General features: G+C 44.5%; 1 protein-coding gene across 1 annotated transcript; it reads right to left on the bottom strand.

Moving 5' to 3' along the window:
- Nucleotides 1–2,854: 2,854 nt before the first annotated feature.
- Nucleotides 2,855–10,193, bottom strand: LOC123158819 (putative disease resistance protein RGA3). The gene is made up of 11 exons (XM_044576655.1): nucleotides 9,663–10,193; nucleotides 5,778–9,581; nucleotides 5,572–5,683; nucleotides 5,093–5,263; nucleotides 4,844–5,006; nucleotides 4,489–4,760; nucleotides 4,070–4,136; nucleotides 3,883–3,979; nucleotides 3,659–3,767; nucleotides 3,496–3,581; nucleotides 2,855–2,946 (listed from the first exon to the last, which is right to left on the bottom strand). The coding sequence occupies exons 1-2, from the start codon at nucleotides 10,191–10,193 to the stop codon at nucleotides 5,778–5,780; spliced, it is 4,335 nt and encodes a 1,444-aa protein (XP_044432590.1). The 3' UTR covers nucleotides 2,855–2,946; nucleotides 3,496–3,581; nucleotides 3,659–3,767; nucleotides 3,883–3,979; nucleotides 4,070–4,136; nucleotides 4,489–4,760; nucleotides 4,844–5,006; nucleotides 5,093–5,263; nucleotides 5,572–5,683.
- Between the last annotated feature and the right edge of the window lie 231 nt (nucleotides 10,194–10,424).

Here is a 10,424-nt window from a genome sequence, read left to right as displayed (position 1 = left end):
TGCGCCCTCCGGAACCACCCCACCACAGCCCGAGGCTCCAATTGTCGCGTACCAAGCAGCACCTCCAAGAAGGTATGCGACGCCAACGACGCTGCTGCCTAGACGAGTCCTAGGGTTTCCCCCGGTATGCGGAGGAAAGTGGGTGATGGCTACCACTGACACCCTTCAAGAAGGAATGGTGGCACCCGCGGTGTCACCGCAGCCGGATGAACCGACAAGGATTTCTCCCGCACTCCAAACCCCATCGCCCATCCGGAGCTTACCAGCCAAACCACCGCCCAATGCGGCACTGCGGTTGCGCCGCCACCCACGCCGTCTCACTGTGAGCAATGACACGAGGCCGAGAAGACCGGAGATAAGCACAACACCGCGAGAGCAACAACACCAAGGCTGAGCGGGAGGGAACCTCCTCCACCGTTGTCGTGCGAGAAGCCTGCGCCTCCGGCACCGTCGCGGTAACCGACCGGACACGGCAGCGGGGCATACTAGGCCACCTCTGGCCCGGCCAGGCCCGAAACGGGCCCGATAAGCCCCGCCGGCGGTGCTGCAGCAGGCTGGTGTCGATGCCGCCAGCACCTCGTCGCGCATCGCCGCTCCCCCGCCTCTCGGGAATCACACCGCTGGCCCGCCCAGGCCCAGATGGTCCTTGTAGAGCCTTGATCTGGGCCGAGCGCCGCCGCCAGGACGCGCTACTACGCCACCCCGCTGCCAATGACGTCGCAGCCACAAGCGTCCCCGGTGCCAGGCCGGCTGCGGGCGCCAGCGACGGCGGCAGGGAGGAAGGGGAGAGGGGGGCTGGAGGGGGAAGAGATCGGCGTGCGGCTGGCCGCCCGCGGGGGCGACGCGGTCGCGAGATGGAGAGGAAGGATGTTTATTTTCACTCTCAATTCAAATGGTTTTAATGTTGTATGCAGTGTGCATCTTCCTGTTTTCTGGGGTACACAAATTTGTTTCATTTGTGTATGATATGAAATCAAAATGATAGCAAGTATTTATATGAACCGAAATTTTCTAGTCTTGGTCAGCCACCGGAAAAATCTAACAATTTGAAGTACATTCCACTACGTATACTAATCGCTGTTTTGGGACCGTCAAGTAGTAAAACACTACAAAACTGTATTTCACCATGAATGTTACACATCATCAGCTAAATCCAATATCGGACCGACGATAGGTGGCACTTTCCAAATTTTGTTGGGAGAACTTCGTTATTATGAATTTAGATTCAACCATGCCCAGGCTTCAGGCGGCGTGTTCAATAATTTTCTTTGCGGTCACATTGGTTGGTTTACAGTGCCTAAGTCAAGGCTGATGTAAGCTATACATTGTGTGGTGTCGAGCCATGTTTAGTTGCCCTGTTTTCTATCTACATCGTATAATAAAGCAGGGAGTAGTTCCAGCAGTGGAACCTCTGAAGATTTCACGCTGGAATCAATTCTCAGCGGCCGGCAAGGTGGTGGCTGTGCTGCTGTTGAATGAGTAGGGTGTCTAAGCTTTATTTGATGCCATCCATCAGTTCGTTCTTATTTTTGCTAGAATGGGCCAAAAGGCAGGGATATCGTATCTGGTGGTTAGAAAATAAAATATTTTGTCAAGGAAACAGACAGAGTACTTACTGAACCACCACGATCCTTGCTGCCCTTTTGTTGTGTGTTGTTGTCATTCATTACCGAGTTAAATTGATTGTTCTCCGTGTGTCTTTCGTACCAGGCAGACTATAACAGAAACACGAAAAAATACAGATAACAGGTGAGATCAAGTGGTGTGCTGTTGTCATTCACTACTGAGGCAAATTGACTGTTCTCCATGTGGAGCATGTTTGGCTCCATGGAGAAAAACAGAGGAAGGAACAAAACAAATAGCGCTCGTCACCGTTCTGCCAGGGGACCATAGTAGACATGGCTGTTGCACCGGGCAGAACCATGTATGCATGGCTGTTGCAGTGGAGGAGAACTGCTAGAATCAACCTATTCTTTTGCTTCCAAGGAGGTTGATCGACAAAACTAAGATAGATAAAAATTGGTATCAACTGTTCTCGCAATACTGCATCTAACAGAAGTGTTGAGATATAGATATAGCATGTATATTTCTTGTACAACAAGCCCTCCTCCTTCCATGTATAGTAGAGGACGTGGCTTCCCTATGTACCTATATATATGTGCATATTGCACCCGATCAATATATCGTGAGTTGCATAATATTCTACAAGAAGCACGAAAAAGTACAGATAACAGGTGAGATCAGGTAGCTGCTTCCATGGGAATGTGTCCTCAAGAAATATAGCGTATATCATCGGCTGTTACATCAAGGAATCCGATTACAGGTTCTCCATAGAAAGTAATCAATTAGTCCAGTACAACCTGTAAGAAAGAAACAGAGGACTAAGAAAGACAGATAAAAATTGCATTTCTGTTTGTTTAGGCCCTTGAAACTAAAAAACTAGCCAAACTGCAGTTCCTTCCTTGCTAGCGATGGAGCCTGCCACCCCGACAATGTGACCTTCGGTGACCCCGCTACCCAAATAGCACTCACATCACCGCTGGCTGCCGCCTCCCTCTGCATTCACGACACAGACGGGCCTCTTCTCTGTTTTCTATGCTCATCCGCCCTTTTTCGACTGTACCCGTGCTCCAACAGGTAGTGACATTTCCACAACTTATGCTCAACCAAGCCTTGTCTTATATGTTTTGCTCGGTGCAGCCTACGAAGAACAGAATGATGAACATGCATAAAGAGTTTCACAAAATCAGGAGTTTCAAAGAAACATTAAAAGATCCAAACGTACCCATGAGTGCGCACAATGCAGTTCAACTTCTTTTGGCATCGTACAGTAGTACTTGAAAACCTATTTTTGTGTGTGCAATTGCAGTGACAGAAGACCGCCTGAATAAACCGCACCTTTCGTCTAATATGACCCGTTGCTTCCAAGAACGCTGATCAACACAACTGAAGAAACACCATAATTAACATTTGTTCCAGCCAATTCCAATAGCTTGTGATAGAGTCAAGGGTGCGATAAGCCTGGAATTTCAGCTCACAAAATAGCTCTACTGACACTATGTATCTAACTGATGTGGGGAAAATGCCAATAAGCATGAGGCTCTCACGGATCAGTCACTAATAGAGGCAAGATCCCTATGTAAGCAATGGAGCAGCAAGAAAATCCTTGGCACAAGTGACACCTGGTTGTCATGCACAGCAATGTGAACATAAGTAAATAAACTACAGACCTCGGTATAAAGACTAAAAAATAGTGCTCGGTCCTGTTCAAAACCAAATAGTCATACTGCCCTAGATTGGGGAAAAAAGGGTTCCCAACAGTGTTTACAGGACTGGAGAAAGAACAATAACAAATTTCATCAACTTAATTTTTGTGTACTGGTCAACATAATATGATAGTTTTGATTATTACTAGGTTCTCACAATTGCACAGTCTATTAGCTCAACTATAACTTGAATAATTCATTACTTCAGCACAGACGTGAACTATATTACCTTCGGGCCTGCCACTACTGTTTTTCGTAGTTCCAAGGTTATTCCACAGGCCAGAGCTATCAGCGAAGGAAGAGTCTTTGTGGAGTCTGAAACTTTAGAACCATGGATCAATACATATTTCTTGTGGCAGCCAACATTCCATAGTGTCAAAGGGAGAACATACCTTTCGGTGATAGCCTGAGATCTGAACAGAGATGAGGTTGCATCCACGCTGGGATCTCATGTGGCTGAACAGATGATAGTAACTGACATGAGCTTCCGTCAATATATGTCTGTTTAAAATAGGAATGATTAGAAATAGTGATCACTCAAAATTGTTATAGCCCAAAAATAAAAAATAGGTAGTATGTACAGCAGACTATTCTGAAGTTCTGGTCAGTTCGGTACCTTAGCAAGCAATACCACAATAACTTCCAAATCAAATGAAACGCAAATTATGTCCAAGACTGGATGGCAATTTTTCCAAGACAACAGACTGGAAGATCTGCATAGCATAACATGACCAATTATATGCGAAAACTAAAAATCGTACAATGTGCTTGTTGAAAAGATCCAGGTCAATTCATCAACTTACTGTGCAGCTTACTGAGTATTTTTTTGTGACAAAATTGCATAATTTGGGGTGCAACTAGCATGAATACCTGCAGTACATGATTGGAGCTCACATAAGAACATACCATGGTTCTTTTTTTGAGAGATAATAACATACAAGGTTGAAAATAATATCACTGAATTGCAAGCAAGAACCACCTTATTTTTAAAATAGATGAAGTAGCGAATACAAAATGTAATAGAGCATTCCTACAAGACTGTCCTGATTCCTCAAAATTCATACCACAATCCGACAAGCATCACAATTCGCAAAGAACATGTGAGAATAAAGTAATTAAAACAGAATGCATTCATTGTTTAATAGTGCAAATGCTCTAGCAATATAACTGAATAGCAGATCACTTGCCACATCACATAATTTTCCAGTGGAAGAACACTCACAGTTCAGAAGCCTCTGCATACAGGGAGTTGATAATGCAAAATTGGAGGGCAAGAGGTATGTATCTTTAGCAATGTAGCACTGACTTTGAGGAACATCAAACCTTCATATAAGTAGCAAAAGACTATAAAGCCATTTTTTCCCGTAATTATTAATAATGGTCTTTTGATCATGAACCCATAGCTTTCCAAGTACACCACCAAGTGTTCTTGAGTGGCAACCAAATATAAAGATGCATTATCTAGAACCCTACCATGGCAAACCTGAAGAACACCTGCACAGTATGCCCAGAGAAATGGTGAATGCAAGAACACCTTGTACCATAGTAATGTAGCAGTGGGTGAGAAAATGACAAACCTTAATCAGCAACAGTCTTTGTTTATTCCAAAATTATTCCGTGTTGATATTTTGATCCTCACACCCAAACTAGCCATGTATACCCACTTAGTATTGATGAGTGATGCCAACCAAAATTTAAATGCAAGTATGTAGAAGCCTATGAGAATAAACATAAGAAGAACTGCACAACAAGCCAAAATAAAAATAAATAAGAACACTTGGTATTGATAGCAATGTAGCAGTGGGCCTGGTAAGAAAATGGCAAACCTTAAAATCACTAGCTAAGCATTGAAATATGATTTGTTCACAATCATTCCCTGGTGATATTTTAATCTTGGCAATAGAAATAGTAATATACACCAACAAGTCCTGATGAGTGACGGCCACCATAACTCAAGTGAAATATGTAGAAGCCTATGAGGACAAAGATAAGAATACCTGCACAAATAACCAGAATAAAGAGTCAATAAGAAGCAGATTTCTGTGGTTTTCTTACATGAACAGAAACATAGGAACTCTCAAAAGGAATTTCTTGAACTGAACTTTCAAGAGGAATTGGCTGATAATCAAAGAGCTTTCTCAACTTGTGAGAAGAACAAAAGTAATGTTCTACATAAGTAATGTTGTACTATTTTCTTTAAGTTGAGGAAAAAGAATGGTTTACTGAAATAGCAGGAGCATAGGTGGATGTTGTTATAAATTGATACTGCACAGAAGGAGTAAGGTTGTAGTTCATATGTACTTACCAGATCTATGTATGTACAGGAAAGGAGAAGGTGGCCACAAGACCTCCCTGTCATGCAATAGTTGAGCTCTACAAGGCTTGAAGAATGTACAAGGGAACTCCAAGGCAGAGGCCTGCATAGTATAATAGATGGAAACGAAAACTGATCAGATTATAATGCAAGAAATGGATGAGGTGGAAAAAGGAAATGAAATATATTTGTGTTACCTAGAATAGGAGGTCTAGCATGACATATGGGATGGTCCCAACCAACCCCCTGCACTGCTGTTTTAGCTCCTCATCGCCGCAGTCGGATACACATAAGCATCGCAGTGACTTGGGCAGGCCATCATTGGGCAGCGACCGGAGGGCGGGACATTCGTGGATTGTTAGATCCTCGAGGTTGGTAAGCTTGTGCAGCCCTGTAGGGAGGCTCTGAAGCTTTTCCAAATACCTAAACTCTAGTTCCTTGAGGGAGGAGAGGAGGTGAAGGGCGTCCTCCTGCTCCTTGGTGAAGTGCTCCATCTCTGTCCTATACAGGTTCAGCTCGGTGAGGGAGGAAGATAGCAGGCTGCAGATGGGCGTAGAAAGGAGCCCCATGGCATCATCTGTCCGGAGCTTCTGCAGTTTGGATGAACTCTGGGAGGAAACAAGCTGCTGCAACTCTTTCTTTTCTCCTTTATTATCCTGCCTGGGATCCCGTCCAGCAAAGAACCTAGGGCTGCCAAAGACTTCTAAATGTCTGAGTTGGGCCCCGGTGGTAAGGAGAGGCCCCAATCCCTTGCAGCTTAGATCCCGTCCGCAACCCCTCAATTCTAATTGCGTGAGAGAGTTGAGGTTTGAGAGGGGCTCCAGCGTCCCCATGCCTTTCACGCTGTGAAGAGTGAGGTCCTGCAGAGAGGATGGGAAAAGGCAGCCGGAAAAGGAGCTCTGGGCGGATAGTAACTTGGGGCTGCCAAAAATCCATAATCTCTGAAGGGATCGCAGGGCATGGAGCCCTCCTGCTCCTCTGGGGTCCACTAGGACTAGCTCTGGACACTTTTCGATGCTCAGGGACTTCAGTGTGTCAGAGAGATGGGCCGGCAAGAGCAGCAGTCCTGAGTCATCTTCTTCTTTCTCCTGCTCCACCTCTGTAGCTGTTGTTGCTATTGCTAGCATTGTTTGCTGCACATCCACGCCCAATGCTAGTTGTGTAAGCTTTCTACACTTTCTGATACTCAGAATGGATAGCCTTGGGAGGTGGGTGAGGAGCTCTGACAAATCTTTCCCACATGGTTCAACATCATCTTCACCATCTGAACCATCTAGCCCAGACATGACATCTGAACTATCCACATGCAATCTCTTCAGTGAGGTTAGCGCCGAAAACTGCTCTGACTGCAGAGGTGGGCACCTTTTGAGTTCTAGCTGCTCAATCTCTTTAGTCATTTTACCGAAGGCTACCACCTCATCTAAGCTCTGCAGATTACTCTTCCCAGTAATAGTCAGACTGGAATATTCTGTGTTATACCTAAACCACCGTAGCAGCTTTACATCACTTATTTCAACCCTACACAGAGTTTCAGTCCATGGGACACGAGCCACCAACATGAGTTCTGGACAATTACTTATCTCAAGCACTTGCAGTTTAGGAAACCAACCAATTTTCTGGCCTTCATCTGGTTTAGGGTCAACAAAGTAGTTTGAAAATGGCAACAACAACAGTTTAGGGCAGTCACTTATAATGAGTACTTGCAGAAGAGGAAACATATGATCAACACCCTGTGATGCTACCCATTTTCCAAACCCTCCCAAGCCAACAAGCTCAAGCCTTGTTAGCCTGCAAAAGCTTTCCTCTATAACAAACTCCTCCATTATGGCAATATGCTCCAATTTTAACTTACGAAGGCCCAACATCTTCCCTAAAGGAGGGAGACATTGCCAATAAATACCAGAAAGATGAAGAGATTCAAGAGCTTCAAAAGCGAGCTTATCACCCAGCCATGTTGGACAAGAAGGGCCACCATGCCCTCTAATGCACAATTCTTGCAGATATATATGTGTCTGAAGGCTCTCAAGGACGGCTATTTCTGCACTAGCCTCGACATTAGACCGCTTACTATCCCAATCTAATGTTAACCTCTCCAACTTGGTTTTCTGTACCAGTTTCACTTTGGCTGCTGCTTCTTTCTTGTGTATTTTCTCAAGGTTATAGATGCCAAGCTCCCTTAGTTCAGTCAAATACTCTAGTTGACTTGGTTCAAACCCTTCACTTTCTTTATTGACTCTAAAAACCTTTAACTCTTCTAAGACCCTGAGTTTCTCCACATTAGAAATACCAGAGTGCAACTCACCAATTGGGACATAAATACGATACAATTTAGCAAGGTTGGCTAACTCTCTTGGCAAATCATAACAGCCATTCCACTTTCCTAAATCCAAAATCTTTAAATGATAAAATTTAGATATGGCAAGTGGTAATTGCATCTCACTATCATAATCCTTTTGCAGGCATAGGTATCGTAGGTGGACAAGTGCTGAAAAGTTAGGTAACATGGACTCCACAGAAAAGGGCATGTCAACCAAACTGAGAACACGGAGAGCATTTGCTTCCCTAAACAGATAACCCAAAATGATGTCAAAGTTTTCATCAATGCTTCCAAATAACATCGAACTCTGCAAGTGTTTAACCTTCAATCTTGTCTTCAGATTTCTTAATTCACGCTTGAAGTTTTCATGAGACATTTTATAACAATCAATGATTATAGACAAGTGGCGGATGCTTGGATGAATTTTTACTGAACTCACATTGGAATGATGCACGGAAAGGCATTCATGAGATGCAACCTTCCATGCCAAATCATGTAGTAGGTCATGCATTATGTAACACACATGACCATCAGTTTCCTCTTTTTCGAAAAATCCATATGCGATCAGATCATTTAAAATGCTTAGACCTATGTCTTCCAGTGTTTGGTTCCAACCACCAGGTTGTAAAATATCTAGTCCTATCCACAAGTTGATTAACTCTTTGGCACTATACTTGTAATCTTCAGGAAATAATGCAGAATAAGAGAAACATTGTTGCTGATGAGAAGTAAGATGGTCATAACTAAGCTTCAAGGCAGGCATAATGTCATTGGCCTCGGTCTGTGTCTCCCATTCTTTACTTTCTAAGACACTTCTCCAGTGACGCAAACTAAGGTCTTTTCTCAGTAATGTACCAACAGTTTTTGCAGCAAGAGGGGAGCCCTTTAGTTTTTCCATTATCTTATCTCCTATCCCGAGCAAATACTTTTGATCACTTCTAAAGGGCTCATCAATGATGAATGCAAGGAATAAATTCTTAAATTCTTCAGATTCTAATCCTTTCAATTCTATATGATTAGTTGCATTAACAATCTTTGCTATTGCTGGAAACCGAGTCGTGAGTACAATGACACTCCCTTCTTCTTGTGATTTTTTAAGTGGCAGCAATAACCTTTTCCAGTCATCCTCATTACTAATCTTCCATATGTCATCTAGTACAAGCAAGAATCTTTTGGATTTCAATCTTTGTGGAATCAGCTCCTCTGGTCTATCCCCCTTTTCCCCTTCAACCCGAGGGATATCTGTTTTAATATCTTCAAGCAACTTATTCAGATTGAAACTGTGAGACACACAAACCCAAATCACTACATGAAAATGATTTTGCACTTCCTTATTGTGATATATGTGTTGTATCAGGGTTGTCTTTCCTATCCCCCCTGGACCGACAACTGGAAGCACAGTTAGACCAGTGCTAAGGTATTTACCCTTGGTCATATCATGTATGATGGTATCCATGATATGATCCCTCCCATACAATTTTGGCTCTACACTTTGACCGGTGGTGATAGGACGACTCTGGGCAATATCTGGGATAGTCATGGGGTCACAACTCTGCAGAATCAGGGTAACATCTTGCCTCACAGGCTGCAATTGCTCTACAATGTGCCGCATTCTTTTAGAGAAATCAACCCTATTAAAACCCAGCATTGGTGTTTGTCTCTGGGCCGCACCACAAAGAGTTGGCTGGACAAAATGACCATCGTGAGCATGTGCGGAAGATGAGCAAGGGACAAGTTTATCGAGCTTGGGTGTGCATACACTAACCTCGTCTTGATTGGCATTTGGTGTTGAGGATGAATTCCCGCGTGGCCTCTGCCTAGAACGTGGCCAAGCACAACAGCTTGCCCGCTGCCCTGCATCTTCTCCAGAATCACCTGTAGGATTAGCAGTAGACCAGTAGCATGAAGATACAAATGTCAGTTTGCCAACAGCTTTGGCGGCGTGACGAACGTTGAGGGCAAGGTTGCGGACGCCGCCCTTGGCATGCTGGTCTGCAGCGTCGTACCTGCCCTGGAGCTGGTCGTGGATGCGGAAGTAGTCCAGCTCGTCCAATAAATCCTCGGCACAGTGCGCCGAGTCCCTCAGCTTCCCCAGCAGCTCCTGCATGGCCGGGCCATCAACCTGCTTGCGGCCGGCGGTTTCCAGGGTGGCCTTCACGCACAAGAGTTCCATCCTCAAGGCCTCAATGTTGAGGCCCAAGTTTTTACTGGCACCCCAAGCCTCGAGCAGGCCATCAGCAACGGGGGCCAGCGCCTTGCCCACCACCCATTGCGCCGCACCGAGGAGCGCGTCCATCACCGGGTGCGCCAATCTATTAAGGATCTGTGAGGTGAGGACCTGTAGGAGCCAAGAGGAATTCATTCGTTAATGCACATCAACTTTATTCGTACCAGTAGATAATATACCCACTACGGGGAAATTAATTATGAGTACTTTTAGTTTTTTGCTAGCGAGTACAAGCAAGATCAGGAGATAAAGTGAAGAAATAGTACCTATGCAGACGCAGGAGGGAGAGCGGCCGCCTAC

The sequence above is a fragment of the Triticum aestivum genome, chromosome 7B (assembly GCF_018294505.1).
Source record: "Triticum aestivum cultivar Chinese Spring chromosome 7B, IWGSC CS RefSeq v2.1, whole genome shotgun sequence".
NCBI classification, from domain to species: Eukaryota; Viridiplantae; Streptophyta; class Magnoliopsida; order Poales; family Poaceae; genus Triticum; species Triticum aestivum.
This window is presented reverse-complemented; position numbering and strand designations above follow the sequence as displayed.